Source organism: Pygoscelis adeliae, unplaced genomic scaffold (genome assembly GCF_000699105.1).
Source record: "Pygoscelis adeliae isolate BGI_AS28 unplaced genomic scaffold, ASM69910v1 Scaffold139, whole genome shotgun sequence".
Classification (NCBI taxonomy): Eukaryota; Metazoa; Chordata; class Aves; order Sphenisciformes; family Spheniscidae; genus Pygoscelis; species Pygoscelis adeliae.
The window spans coordinates 1,486,672-1,502,412 of NW_008825613.1; the positions used below are offsets into that span (position 1 = coordinate 1,486,672).

General features: G+C 46.3%; 1 protein-coding gene across 1 annotated transcript in view; it reads right to left on the bottom strand.

The window, feature by feature from the left end:
* ASAH2 (N-acylsphingosine amidohydrolase (non-lysosomal ceramidase) 2) overlaps window positions 1-7,090 on the bottom strand; it is a 21,580-nt gene extending 14,490 nt beyond the window's left edge. Inside the window, exons 1-7 of the mRNA XM_009332775.1 lie at window positions 6,964-7,090; window positions 5,048-5,127; window positions 4,495-4,644; window positions 3,751-3,927; window positions 3,224-3,351; window positions 2,534-2,611; window positions 1,368-1,488 (exon numbers count right to left, since the gene is read on the bottom strand). Of these exons, the coding sequence (XP_009331050.1) occupies window positions 1,368-1,488; window positions 2,534-2,611; window positions 3,224-3,351; window positions 3,751-3,927; window positions 4,495-4,644; window positions 5,048-5,127; window positions 6,964-7,090 (861 nt within the window). The remainder of the gene's footprint in view (window positions 1-1,367; window positions 1,489-2,533; window positions 2,612-3,223; window positions 3,352-3,750; window positions 3,928-4,494; window positions 4,645-5,047; window positions 5,128-6,963) is intronic.
* Window positions 7,091-15,741: the final 8,651 nt, after the last annotated feature.

A 15,741-nucleotide genomic window follows, 5' to 3' on the forward strand; every position in this document is an offset into this window, starting at 1 on the left:
TCAAGGCTGGCGTTACAGCCAGCTGATGAGCACGCGATGCTGGTAAACATTTCTGAAGTTACTGGAAGGACTGGAATGGGGATTTAGGAGTGTCCCAAGGGTTAGGGACAGTAAGAGCAAGGGAGAATAGGATGCACAGGATGCAACTGCCATTTCAGGGGGACCTTCACACCGCTTTGGTATCCAGACAGCATATCTTCGTCTACCTCTTCCATCTCAGCAGCAGCTCTTCCCCCCATGTCCCCAGTTTCTCATGTTACTGATAAGATGTTAATGGATCATTGTGGCACCTTGCACAGGATTTTTTTTCTGCCAGGCTTTCACCATGACTAGGGTGGGAGCTATTAGATCTGACTGCAGGAGTTGTTAACATCAAGCAGTACTCATTAGAAGCAAGGCTGGTTACACACTGAGTGTCAGCTGAATTCAGCTCTCACAGAATCTCTTATTTTTCCCCCCCTCTTTTAGAGGTGGGATGCATCAACACCAGACATTTTGATGAAACTCTTAAGCCATTTTCTTGTAAGACTGCTAGACACAATGTGCCCAGCAGACCATACAGCTAAATACTGAATCCTGCAAACACTTCTTAGCTTTGCATAAATGTCAACTTGCACTGACTTGCACCCATGACTATGCACTAGAGTCGAGTCTTGTTAAAAGCTTTTAGATAATCCACTATAAAAAGAAACATTTGCAAGCAGGAATCAGGTAGACTTCCTTTAGCTTCCATCTTTGGTATGAACTGCACGTGTTCCTCTGCCCAGAGTATTAAAATAGGAATTGGGCAACTGTTTCAACGCACATGCTGGAGATACACACAGGACACCCTCTTAATCAACTCAAGACTCAAAGCATCTGTCAGTTGGGTTCATGTCCATATCTACATTTCAGGGGAAATAATGTGTTTTAAAGGAGCTGTGTTTGCACTCTGAGGATGGTAAATCTTCTGGATAAATGAAAATCAGAAGGCAGAACTGGCTGGAAGCTACAAGAAAAGTGGGGCTGACCACAGACTTGATGCCACACCACAGATGCAGTATATTGATCCCTTTGGATCAAGTATCCCACACGTCTTTCTGGTATTTCCAATAGTTGAATCAAAATACCTTTGGTTTATTCCTAAAGTCTAAATAAATGCCACTGATTACTAGTTTGGAAAGTTAAGAGTACACCTTGCAATTTCTCTTCTCTAGAGGAAGAAAGTAAATAAATCAAAGCATCTGTCCTCCTTTTATTGTGCTTACCCTGCTGTCCTATTTCACTGTTTGAAAGAACACACTTGGCCCGTAGAAAGCACCAACCATCCCCTCCCTGTTGCAACACTTTTCCCTCCATTATTTTCAGTCGTCTGAAAACACTCCCACCTCTCCAGGAAGCATCCCCTTGTTCTTCTCCTGTTCAAACAAGTAAGACGCATAGCCCACGTTGTCGCTGTTCACAAGGTGGTTTGTGTTGTTCATGCTGACAGGGTGCACGGCAAACCAGCTGAAGAGGAGTCAGAAGACACACATAGGAAATGCGTTGTTCAAGCTATATATTGGCAATTGACTTGTTCAATCTATATATCTGCAATTGACTTATGGGAATTTTCTCTGGGAGAATACAAATGCAGACTGTTGGTACCTAGGGATGGATTAACAAGGGCAGAGTTATTCCCATCCTCTCCTTTCCTGACCAGCAGGGCTCATGGTTATGATGATCCAGGTCTTGAGGCCACAAGAATTTGGCACCATAATTATCAGGACCACCAAGAGCTATTTCAGACCTGAACTGACTCTTTTCTGAGTCCAGAGAATTACATTTTGGAGGGATTTTTATTTTCTTGCTTCAAAGAAACAAGGAGGAGTCAACGATGTAAAAAAGGCAAAAAAGGAAAAAAAGGAACACTTTTATTCTTGCAGAAAAGAAAACCCTCCTCTTCCTCTTAATGCAGTCAGACTCTTGCTTGTGACTTCTAAACAAGGAAAATGCAATTATGGTTTTGTTACTGCATTTGCCTGGCCTTGAGCTCTGAACTTTGCGCAGCCAAATGCTGCCCCGCAGATCTGTTGATAGGATGGGCGTCGTAAATGCTGCTTGCAGGAATGGCATGCTTCCCATGAAATGTGCGGTGTTAAAGAAAATAACCAAGAGAAGAGGAGCCCAAAGGGTCCTGGAGATGCTGGGGCTGGGATCTGCTTGGGGAGGGGATCTGCCCCAGAGGGGATTTTTCTGCACCCCTTATAGGGGAAGACCAGCCATGGTCATCTTCCTCAGATGCCTTTGGGTCGTGCCAGGAGATGTGCCTAGCTGTAGGAGGGCCAGGTGTTGCTGTATCTCCCAGAGTAGATGAGGGATGCTGACCTGGTTTATGCAGTCATGGACTCTCACCTACTCTTCCCTCAGAGACCCCCTGGTGACTAGCTGGGAGCAATGCTCTATGGGCAAGGGTCAGTGTTGGGGAGGAGAGCTTGTGCAGAAAGACAGAATTGCTACAGAACTTTGGTTTATGAGGATTTGGAGAAAAACTTGTTACTTCAGTGGTCAGTACCTGATAAGGCCTAGATCTTGTCCATTCCCATCTACCATCTTCAGCATCACCATTTCTTTATCCGTGTTGGATGAATACCTGGATGAAACCGAAGCAGGGAAATCCCATTAGCACCAGAGCCGTGGTCACGCTCTGCATTGCTCAGACACGTTAAATTTCCACTAGGTTGAGCAAGGAAATGAAGATGTTATTACAGATATTACCAGAGCATAGTGAGACCTTACAGGAGCATCTGAAAATAGCTGTGAAGTTAAGGGAAGAGTTATGGTTGTTGCTGACCTCAGGCACTGCTTCTCCAGGGGATGGAGAGAGGAGCTCTCTCCGAATACAAATTCATGCACCAAGGATGGCACTTTAACGTTGTCTGACTCAAATGCTAACGTCTACTAAAGACTTTTTTTTTTTCTTTTTTTTTTTTTTAAACAAAACATAAGGTCACATCCTTAACCAGTACCTCACATGTTTGGAGGGGGCAACCACAACTTTCAAGCCTACTCTTGCAACTGATTTTTGGGGATGCGCACACCCAAGCGCCCAGGATGGCAACAGTCATCTGCCATGGTCTTGCCTCCACATTTTCAACCATCCCACGAATGACCAGAAACACCAGCTGCAAGACAGCTGGGTCATGGTCCCACCCGAAGCGTCCTCTTCAGGGCTCTGTTTCTCTCCCGCTTGAGGAGCTTTTACCTGCTTTGTTCAGACGCTGGATTCTCAAGATAGGAGAAGGGGCTTCGGTTGATCTGGCTGTTTTCCACAGTGCCTCTGTTTATAAAAAGCCTTCCTCTCTTCATGTTCTGATGTGCTATATCAATGCTCTGAAAAGCAAGAAGGCAGGGAATATTAGTCCATGCATGTAAGGCTTATGTGAGATTATCTGGAAAAAACTCTCTCTTTCCATCCCTGCCTGTGCCCAACCCTTTCTTGGGAACTTTGGGGCTTTATTTTCCTTAAGTAGTCTAAAATTCTAGAAAACTATGATAATATTTTGAAATCACCCACAACTGTCTCTTTCTAAAGAAAGACTTCAAGGCTTCTGATTTTTTATCTGATTTCACTGGCAAGCATAATCCCACCTCCAAGTGTGTTTTAAGACTGCGACATTCAGAGGTGCTACCACGAACATCACAGCAAGAGCTCAGTTAGTCACAAACGTGTCTCCCCCCACCTTTTCTGTATTTACGGGCTCTCATGTCAACAGACTGGAAGACACCAACCTTTACAATGCCATTCACGATAGCGTTGAGGGATGGTCTGATTAGCCCTTTGCTAGTGAACCAGAAGAGGGTGTACTGGAAGTAGCCACCAGGCCCTGAGTGTGTGTGGGTGCCGCTGAGGATGACGTTGTCCTGTCGGTAGAGCTCGCCATACTTGCTCTTCAGTTTCTTGAGCACCTAAGAGGAAGGAGGTGGTCCTAAAAACCCCTTTTTCACGCCCAAAGGCTACAGAGATTTGTATCAGCCCTTGCAAAAAACCCAACCATTCATCTTCCTCCTTGCTCTTCTCTTTCTGCCTGATACTCCCATACTGTTGTCACAACAAGTAGGTTATAGCTGTTGACTTGGCAAGAGCCTTAAAATAATAAAATTTGGTAAGTGAAGACCTCTATGGCCAACTTGCAGTGAAGCCCAGATCATCCAAGGAGTCCCCAGTTCTCCGGCATCTCCCTCCCTCCTCTGTGGTGCTGGAGACCCAGCATTACACAGGCACAATGATAATGTATTTGTGATTCAAATGTATTAGTGATATTTTTCTGCTAAGAAAAGCATGGCCAAAGTCCAGCCTCATTCGCTGAGGAATCAAAAGCTCTTCTTCAGCAGAGACACGATGTCTCTCCAAGATTGTGCTGCAAGGAAATCCCAAAGCAAATGGCCAGTGTGCTTCCATGCTCGATATTATTTAGCAATGACTACAACCTTAATGCTAATACCAGCGACAAACATTCATTTCCAGCCACGTACCTCCAGCCTCAGTCTCTGAGACACCATTCCTATGTCAGCACTGACAAACACTACTCGCCTGGAGTCATCAACCTCTGCCACGATGAAGGCTCGGCTGTAGAGGCGCGTGAGAAGCCCACCACCCACCTGGTCTGGGTTGGCATATCCCATCTGGAAGGGAAGAGCTCCATCAAGCCCGTGCAGCCAAAATATTGAGTGATGTATTAATTTGCATGTATTTTTCTAAGTAGATTTGCCAGAGGGTCAGAGGACTCATTCAACATAATAACACTTAGAGCTACACCTATCTTGCCCTGTGATTGCAAGAATCATTGAATCATAGAATGGTTTGGGTTGGAAGGGACCTTAAAGATCATCTAGTTCCAACCTGCCATGGGCAGGGATACCTTCCACTAGATCAGGTTGCTCAAAGCCTCAAGGCATTTCACCTAATGTTTGAGGACAACAACCATTTGGCAAGGCAGAGCCTCTAAACCAGAAGTCCTGCAAAAAATACTCAGAGATGATGAAAATCAGTGTTTCACCAACCCCCTGTTCAATTCCCCCAACTTACCAGAGGAATTTCTGCCACAGGTCCCGTGCAGTCTGCTCGACCTACGCCCAGTAAGTAGTTTGTTACTACTTTGCTGGAATCTATAATAAGAATAAATAGTAGATTAGTGGACACATGAGCAAGCAGAATCAGGGACAGAAGAGGCAACCCAGTCTTTTTCAAGAGATTGCATGCCTGAAACATGCTCAACATCCCCAGAGGACGCAGCAGGCCCATGGACAAGGGGATCCAGCTGATACTGTCTGTTTGGGTTCTCAATGGGCTGTCAATATGGTCCAAGCGTGCTGAGGCTATTAAAGCATTTGGGGTGGTAAAGGGTGGACCAGGCATGAAAAACTGCAGAGAGAGCTCACAAGACAGGGTCACTGGACTGTGTAAAATGTGTTGTGATTCACAGCGAGGGGGAAACAAGCCTAGCTTTACCGATTAAACTCTCCAAGCCCACCACTGCCATGCAGGAAACAGATCCAAGGGTGTAAGAGCTGTTTTCACACAAAAAATTCAGCTCAGCAGCAGTGAGAAAAAGAGGACGGCATGTCAGGAGCTACCAGGAAAGAACTAGAGAAGAAAGAGGGGCACATCCATATGTGACCCTGGTGCCTCCAACGCGTCCTGTGTCCAGTGCTGGTGCCTTGGTCTCAAAAAAATCACAGCAGAGCCAGCAGAAGCTCAAAGAAGGGAAAAGCAGCTGTGGGCAATGACCTTCAGGCAAGTGGTGAGGAAAAGGACTCCTGAAGGAGATCACGTCTTATCCCAGCCATCATGAAGGTGCAGAAGTGCTTCTACAGGATGGATGACGTGCCTGGACAAACTCATTGAAGGTAAAAGCTATTGAGGGCTATTAAATTTAAAAAAAAAAAAAAAAATTATCTGCGTCTCAGGAAACCCCAGAGCCACAAATCACTAGAGGCTGAGATAGCACTGTGGGAAAATATTTCTATGTATGTGCTTGATCTGTTCTCACAGTCTTCCCCAGCCAGCCACTGCAGCTCGAGGCAGGGCATCAGGATAAGGGGACGCTTGGTCTTCCCAGTCTGGCCTTTTCTAGGCTGTTACTTAAAACAGAGGAGAAGTGAAACACTCACACTGGCCACAGACTGACCACAGGACACTTCTCTCATTTAAAATGGCATGAGTGAACAGGGCTACCCATTAAAACTACCATTCCTCCACCTCCTCCTCCAAGAGCTACGACACAGAGAGAAATCACTTGTGCAGAACTCTTACATGTTACAGCCTAAAAACATGAAGAAAGTGTGAAATACATCCAGTTCTAGATCAAAATCTAGAAATTGGAAGGTCCCATTGCTGACATGTCGGGTGATGCCCCGTCCAGGGCAGGGGAGACCTGTGGCTCTGGGAAAGGGCTCTTGTCACATGGAAGCACCTAAAGCTTCAAAATGTTTTATTTCCCCATGAGATTTTCTCTCTCCAGAGGACAAGCATGGGGTGCATTAGAAGTGAATTGAGAGTTAACTTTGGGCAGCTCCTGACACCCACCTGCCCCATGCCTGGTGATGGGATTGGAGGCATAAATGGGCTGTGATAGGATTGCAACAGCTGTGAAGCCCCTTGGTGCAGTGCCAGGAGCGAGGGGCTCTCGGGACCGCCTCCACCAGGCGCAGAGATGGAAGGAAGGTTGTCTGGATCCCTGCAGCCAGCCCCACCCACTGGCCCTGAGGCTGTGCATCCACACCCCAAGAGATGCTCGCATTGGGTTTGACCACCATGCTCCTGTCTCAGAGGCAAGCAACAGCACTGTGCCACAGCTGTATGAGAGGACCATGCACAGAGAAGTTTATGAAGGCTTGGCAGTAGTCCAGTGACCCTCTACCTGTATCCCTTTAATTTAAATTACTGCACTGGACACACACTCGAGCAGGGTGCAATGGCGGGACCAAAATAGCTCAACTTGCCGTTGCTCTCTTTGATGACAAAGTGGAGGACGAGGAGCACCACGGTCACTGCTATCATCAATACCAGGCAAATGATGAGGATCACCTCCAGACGGGAGAAGGAGCACTTGGACTTCTTCCCACACATGGTGGGGGCACTGTGAAAGCAGAAAGGAGCCTGTGGGCAAGGCAGACGGGACAGTCCTGATGTCGGGCTCGTCCCACCCAGAGCAGGACATTGCACCCTCAAAGAGCTGGTGATGGTTTGTATCCCCCATCCCAGTGTCAGAGCAGGCAGCAGCAGCAATAAGGATGGGAAGTAGAGATTTATTTTTCAATCTGCTTAAGACAGCAAAAATATATCTCCTGTGAGCAGCAATCACTCCCCATCACGAGGCCTGATATGACAGGGTGAGTGGCTGAATTACTGATCCCGCATTTCCCGAGACACTTTGCTCACTCTTTTGAAGAAATCTTTTAAATAAGCCCCACAATCTTCCACCAGATTCTACATTCACTGAGCAGCTGAAAGAGATGCTGTGGCCTGAAGCCTCGCAGCTTTTCTGCTGCTTGCGTGCTCAAAGCACATCAGAAAACAGTATTGTCACCATAATAAAGGTCAATTTAGGAAACCCAGCATGAGAAAAGCACACCCCATCACATGTCCAAGTGCAGTTCTCTCCTGGCTAGAAAAAGTAGTGGTTGTGACAGCTTTCCAAGATAAGACCCTATGTATAGAAGCTGGCTTTCTTCATCATATGCAGAGCTCTTTGGGTTTGCTTTTTGTATATTGCTCTTCCTCCTTGGACAGAGGTTTATTTTGGGTTAAAGATTAACAAGGCAAATTATTCAAAATATGGCTATGGGAAAATACGCTATTTACCCCTGTGATAAAAGCTCTGGTGACCTCTGATTTGTCCTGCTCTGGCACTTGAGATTCATGTCAAGGGCTTCAGTCTTGCCTAGTGGGAAGTGGCACTTGTAGCAAAGATGTGCCTTTTGCCCTTCCTGTAAGCATCTGTACAAGGTAGAAATAAGCCTTTAAAACAGCTTTGGACATTTCCATGTGTCCTTAGATGTGTCAGCAGATAAAACTGAAGATCCCATTTCTCTGCCTCTGACTGAACCACATGTCTGTCCCAAAGGACTGGGTCCTTGTTTAGAGCAGTGGGGGGCCTCCGTCCTTGGGGATGCCCCCAACTTGCCTCGACATGGCCCCAAGCAGCCTGCTGCAGCTGCGGCGCTGGCCCTGCTGGGGCCTGACTGTCACAGGAATGGAGATGGGGAAGGATGGACACGCGATTAGAAAGGGAAGAGTGAGGCAGAGCCTCTAATTTTCCTGGAGGTAACATTTGCCTTACGGAGGGTCTGGCATGGGGCTTGGTAAAGCTCATGCCTGCAGGCTATTCCCTGGAGGTGATATGCCCTGGAAACAATGAACCTGCAAAAAATAACTGCTGAAACAAGCACTTATGGTCTGGGAAAGGTTGCAACAAGAAACAACATCGCCAGAGAGCCAAGACTTGGTATAGGTGACCTTTCTTATCAGCTTCTTTTAGCATGGTAAGATACAGCAGTCATGAACATTGCTGAATTTCACCTAGCAAATTTTCCAGTGGCAACAAATCTAATATTACAGGTTTCCTTTCTCCCCTTTTTATTCTCCAAGCGTGGCATTTGCAGCCAGCTGCACAGCACTGCAACCCGTCCAGGTAATCGGTAACACAGCACCAGCCTTAAACACATCTGCATGATACGCAATTACAGTTTTCTTTTTCCAGCTGATTAAACTGCTGAAGTAATACTAAAAGAAGCAAACATTAGTCCTATGAAATCCCAGGGAAATTTCATGCAAACTTACCTGAGATCCCTCGCGTGTCCCAGCGTCTAGAGGAATGTTTCCCAGCTCAAGACCTGTTTCAAGCTGAAAAGTTCAGCTTGAAAATTATTGCTGTTATAGCCCTGTGAGTCAAGCACTGCACAAGATAAGAAGAAACCAATCAATAATTTTCACTGCTCAAGGAGATGAGAGGGTTTTTTCCCAGTGTGTTTATTTTAAGTTACGAATGGCACCTACCTCTCTAAAATAACCTTTCTGGGATTGCACCGATCAGCTCCGGTGCACGAGGAATTTGGGAACAGGACTTTTTCCCTCCTCTTTGCTTCATCACAGCTTGACCAGCCTGTGGGATGGCTGCTGCTTCCCATCTGGCCGTGACTCCTAATCCTCATGGAATATCAGTTCCCAGGGTTTCCAAACTCTACTAGAAGTAGAACTTGAATACAGGATTGTATTTTAAGTGTAAAATACATTTTATTAATGTATTTTTATTTGTTAAGAGATTTATTTATTAAAAAACAGCTTTTTTCCATCTGTTTTCCTTTTGAGTCCCAGATAGGTTGCAACATGCATAAATTCACTAGCTGCTGAAGCATGCTTTATCCGAAGGGTTTTGACAGTTTGCTCTTCCCAAACATGATGGGACTCATCACATCCCTCAGAGATCAGCTGCTTACCCTTGCTGGCAGGGGGGATGAAAGACCCCATGAGCAATACCCCTTTGTTTCCCGCAGCACCCGTGCGTTTCGGTGGGAATTTAAGGATGGGACCACCTCCGACATTTTCCCTCCCACTCAGCTTCCAACAGGCAAACATCTCAGGAGGTTCAGTATTCCTCTTTCATCGTTGTTTATTTTGTGCACCCTAATCCAAGGGTTAATATTCCAGCTAGCGCCAAGCACATGCAGTCTGAGTCATCACTTCAAGGTCACGTTCAGTATCATCTTTTGACTCAGTGATTTTTGGACCGGCTGGTGGGAAGAAGCAAGATTTACTGATACGTTATCTCCCCACTGCAATACGGAAGGAATGCACTTGCCCCTGCCGTCAGTGGAGAAACGACCTGCTTTGCCGTGTGGGCTGACAGATATTCCTGGCCACCTCTGTGCTGCTGGGAATATCCTGCTTCAGGTCGCAAGGTTGTCCCAAATTGTGCACTGGCCTTGGAGGTAACTGAAGAGCCTTCTTTGACAAAACCATGAGCAGTCAATCACTCTGCTGTCAGGGGAAAGGTCCAGGGACAGAGATGAGCCAGGAGTAGTTTGTGCATTAGCAGGAAGAGCAAGAGCTCTTCCCGAAGGTGGTATATGTGCTAGATCATCATGAAAACTTAAGAAATTGTGTTTTAAGGAGTTGGTATAGTGACGGTGTGTCCTGCCAGTCTCACCCCATGAAATGCAAAGAACCAAGGAAAAAACCTCACCATGGCTCTATAGCTCCAGAAAGGACAACCCAGCTGTTGCTGGGGGTGGAGGAGGAAAAGGAAGCTTGATAGCAGCTCAAAACACGTTTGGGGGAATATCTTAAACGTTTTCCTTTTAAAAAGACTGCTCAATGAGGTTATGGGGACCCACAGCTCCCCATCTCCCCCAGGTGGCATGACCATGTCCACCCGCCCTGGCTCAGGACTGCAGAAGCAGCAAGCTTTTTGGTACAGAAAAGGGACTTTCTGGACCGCAGAGAGCTCAGCTGAAGTGCTAAGGGCTTGGTAAATCCCTCTGAACTCCTTCCTGCCTGTGGAAATGCAACCCAGTGCCTCCAGACAAGGTGGATTACCAAGATGGTGGCCAGGAAAGTGTTTATTGAGCACACAAAGGTCATCACATGGCAGTGCAACAGGTACCTCGGAGCACCTCGGAGCCACTGTCAATATAGTGAGAAATAACAACAAATTGGCTCAAAAGAGAAAGCCTGAAAACATTTCCAGCACTTCTCAGAAGAAACTCTCCCCACTGGTTTCTGCACCTCACATCCACCACATCAGACAGGTCACCAGCATGACCACCATGAGGAAGGACTGTGGTCCCACTGGAGGCACGATGCTTACCCCAAAGCAGTCACACTGGAGCACCTAGCCTGAAAAATAAAACCCCCATGCAAAAGCTGTCCTGTCAGGGGCAGGATGCTCATGAACCTGCTCATTAACCACTGATGGTCAAGATCAGTAACTCTGCAGATCCAGGCTGGAAGGAAACCAGAGCCTGGGAAGTAGCAGTAGTCATGGTTGGAGGGGTCAGGACATCCCTGAAATTATGCTCCGTATTGGGGGTGGGAGAAAACATGGGATTTGAAAGCAGGTAAACATATCAAATGCATGCAGACCCAGGAAAATTATTTCCTTTGTGAGGTCCTTGTCCAGCAATGCCTGGACAGCCTGGCCCTACACATCAGTCCGAGTTCGTATCATGTCGTAACATGTCACGTTACCTTCTCATGAGATGAAAGGTTTCCCACAGATCATCCTCTTTCCCAAGACCAAGAGCCCTCCAACTTCTTCCCCTTCTCATTTTGTGCTAAATGAGACTAAAGAAAGTTATATTTTATTTATAATATTTACCCTACTGAAAAATGGCTTCTACCCATCACTGCTATCACACCATACCTATTTGTACCCTTCCCAGACACATCCAGTAACTGCAAACAGCACAGGATTTTCATTCTCAACATACCGCAAATGCTGCAGAGCACTTTGGGACAAGCCAGCAAAGCCCTTGCAAACCTGCTTGGTTTGACACCACCACCCAACGAACTCATGGAAACGCTCAGCCAGTCTTGACTTGTCCTGGCGGATGCTCTTGATTTCTCATATGAGACCAGGTACCAGGTTTTAATTACTTGAAAATATCTGACAAGGGGCATTCAGGAGATTGTGGAACCTCTCAGTGGGATTAAACAACAAGTATTTGGAACAACTTTGTAGGTAAACCTGTCATGGTTTAGCCCCAGCTGGCAACTAAGCACCACACAGCCATTCGCTCACACTCCCCTGGTGGGATGGGGGAGAGAATCAGAAGTGTAAAAGTGACAACACTTGTGGGTTGAGCTAAGAACAGTTTAATAATTGAAATAAAATAATAGGAGGAGGAGGAGGAGTAGTAATAAATTGGAATGAAAAGGAAAATAAGAAAAAGAAAGAAATAAAACCCAAGAAAGACAAGTAATGCAAAATGAAAAAAATGCTCATCACCAACCGACAGATGCCCCAGCCAGTCCCCAAGCAGCAGCCGCACCCTGGCAAACTCCCCCCAGCTTTATATACTGAGCATGACGTCACACGGTATGGAATGTCCCTTTGGCCGGTTTGGGTCAGCTGTCCTGGCTGTGCCCCCTCCCAGCTTCTTGTGCCCCTCCAGCCTTCTCAGTCGGTAGAGCATGGGAAGCTGAAAAGTCCTTGACTAGTGTAAGCACTACTTAGCAACAACTAAAACATCGGTGCGTTATCAACTTTGTTCTCACCCTAAATCCAAAACACAGCACTGTACCAGCTACCAGGAAGGAAATTAACTGTATCCCAGCCAAAACCAGGACAAAACCATGTAAAGAGTTCTCAGAGGATAAAATGACGCTATTTTTCCTTTCTTAAAAACATTTCATACATTTGGAAAGTTACAAATATTTCATTAATGTACCCTTAATTAAAAAAGAAAAACTTCTAAAGCCACTCACGATTAATAGGTCCACTGAAGCAATAAGGCAAAGCTGAGAGAAGGAAACCTAGTAAACATAGATTTACAAATGTACATTTCCTCATGCAGTGAAGGTTGTGCTTCCAAATCATTAAGAAAGAGGATTCAAACCACCTCTATGTATGATCCTTTAGGGAAAAAAAAAAAATTAAGCAAATTTGCTTTAAAATGTGAACCAATGAAACATTTGCTTCCCTTTCTGCTGCTCATTTTTTAGTTTCTCACCCCTCCAGAGCAAGATCAGATAATTTCAGAGAACTGACCCTTTCCTCCAGCATCCACATTTCACTTTAAAACCAGCCTGCACAAAACCAGCATTTCCTGGTCTCTCAGAGAGCTCACTTTGTGCAAGCCATCAAAGCTGGGACCATATAAAACTAAGCTCTTCCCTTATAAATGCATAGGAGACCACAATCTTCTCCACGAACCTTCTGAAACTGAATCCCTCCATCCTGGTCTTCCAACGTCGGCGTGCAGGAAAGGTGATGGGGAAAATCACCAAAGAGACACAGAGGGAAGGTACACGTGGGACACCGAGGACTTCCCACCTGCCCTTGGCCTTCCAGGTGCTCTTCCCATGGAAAACTCAAATTTAAGCAGGTCACAGAACACACTAAATAAACAGAGTACTTATTCAGCTGTTCTGTCCCTTTGCTTTCCTTCCTTTTCTCTCAATCCTCATTTTAACCTGAATTTATCATAGCTCTGGTTTTCCCACAGACCGCGGAGGTGAAGGACGCAAGGCTCCATCAGCGGTGCTTCACTGTTGCCCACTCCACTGAAGGGAAATAGCCTAAAGTCTGGCTGGTTTTCTCTTCCTCCCCTCTCATTTTCATGGTCCTTCATGTGGTCTCACAGCACAGTTTGTTCCAGCTTTAATACTTGCTCTTGTCTGAGCTCCTTCCAAACGGAGGCTTAGAGTGGCTTCACCTGAATTTGGCATGCGGTAGACATTCATCCAAAGCCGCAATGATCCCCACAACAACCATTTTCGGCTAACCCACAGAGATGCGTGAGGTTTCCAGGGGCCAGCCAGGAATGCAATTGCAACAGGAGGCAATTTGTCCCCACCAGGAATAGGGCTGTGTTCGCCATGTCCTACCTAAGCCAAACAAGCAGAAAAAACTTCATTTGTTAAAATAGTAAATGAGAGTAATTCTTTAAGCAGTGAGGATTAAAGGAACGACTTGCCTTCACCGAGGCAGGAGAACAAAACCCTTCCCTAAAGGATCTCTGCTTTTCTGACGTGGCTCGTCGTCATCAGGACAGCAATCTGACCATCCCATTTTTCCATGCCCGACTGAGTTTTGGTTGACAGACTGGAGACATGTCAGCATGAATGGCCCAAAGCCAAAACACATGCTCATTTGCATTATAATTAGAACTTCATTTTCTACCAGGAAATCCGTCCCCGTGTTTGGGGTGAAGCACCCGCTGCTTTGTGCTTGCAAAATGCAGCTGCCTCGTACACCTCTGTGTCTTCAAAAGGCCCTCCTGGAGATTCACACCAATTCTGCTGCCTTTCTGTTAATTAAACTCATAAAAAAAGGAGTCCAGAAGAGACCCACCAGCTGGTATAACTCACTGCATACACAGAACTGGGAAGAGGACAGATCTGCTGTGTAATCTGGCTGAATTTTTGTTTGCCTCTGCTAGGGAGTACCAAAAGGGTGGATGGGTAATGAAGAGACTGATATTTCCTTTTTTTTTTTTAAAAAAAAAAAAAAAGGCACTGCATTGCCCAGGCTTTTCTCTGTTACACTGGAACATTTTGTGCCACCATCTATGAAACCAGAAAGTCTGGCTGGATTTCTGCAGCCACTGAAAGCAGCTGCATCAACCCTGCGTTTTTCTGGGGGGCAAATCTTTTTTTTCTTGGGAAGCCACTGCAGATACCCCGTAGCAGTGAGCAATTCTCCAGCAAGGTCAGGCATATCGCAGGCCTCATCACTTGGAGGATAGAAACCTTGATTTAAGCCTATTTGCTAAACCATGGCCAGTTCTTGAGCAGAAAATTGAAACAATCATCATCTCAACATGGGCATGTTACCTGTACAGACCCAAGATGTTCCCCAAAACCTGAGATCGTGGATGTGAGGAGGAGAAAGCAATTATGAGGCCTCTTAGATAATGTTGTTTATTTAATAAAGAATAGCCAAAGTCCTTTTTACATGGACACAGGAGGATCCTGACGGCAGGAGATAATGTTTCTGCACAGAGCTGTCAGCAAAAAGCTGCTCAGGCTTTGGCAAGGACACACTGGGGGGTGATCCAGGCAGCACCACATGGATTTTCTTCCCCACATTTCCTGGTCAAAATGCTCACACGCCTGCTCCAAGCAGCAGCAGGTAGCTCCATTGGGTGAAGGGCTGAAGTCATGGACATGATGGCCATGCTCGAGTACAGCCCCGTGACCAGGCTGGCACACAGACTGACCCAGAAGCACAAAGCAGTAACACAAGATCTCTCTTGAGCTCTCTAGTTGGTTGCCCAACACCTGGGACATGCAGTGATTTCCTTCTAGAGCATCTTGTGCCTCTAGTGACCAATGCAGCAATTCAGGTGTTTCACCAAGATCTGAGCTGGGCTTAAAGCTCCTCAAGTATTTCTTTGGAAGACTTGAGCATGGTGGACAGGTTGCCAGTCTAGGTGGGTATTAGTGCAGCTGCCTTCGATCGCTTTGTGAAACCTCTAGTTTTTTCTGGTAAAGTCAAATCTGCCACCTCCAAACTGGGAGAGCTCATCCCATTGAGTTCAACAGGAGCTTTGACTGTGGACATGTCTCTTGCCTGCTCACAGGAGCTGTCTGAGCTTGGGCTTGAGCAACACAAGGAAACATGACTAAAGCCAGCTCTAAATACATCACTTCAGTTCAGGACCCCTTTCTGTGGGTACAGGTGAAACCTAAAATTTCAATGGGGAAGCAAGAGGAGGACAAAAGTGATGCCAAAGGAACAGAAAACCAGAAAAGGAGGCCCATAAAGAGCTGCACGACAAAAACCTGCTGCAGTCCCATCACTGGGCTACCCGACATCCCTCAAAGGCCTCAAGCACCTATCCTTGCACATGTGGTAAATAGCTGGTTGGGGGGGGGGAGATGTTTTCCAGGACAGACACCAGCAGCTCTGCGGGACGTGGCGTTTGGGTACTTGCAACTTATCAGGAGACAGCACTCCATGTTGTGGAAATGCTATGGGTCCATGGCATAGCTGAAAGCTGCTCCAGGTAGTGGGATCAGTCCTATTTGTGGTGGTAAACAGTGACTTTCCTGCT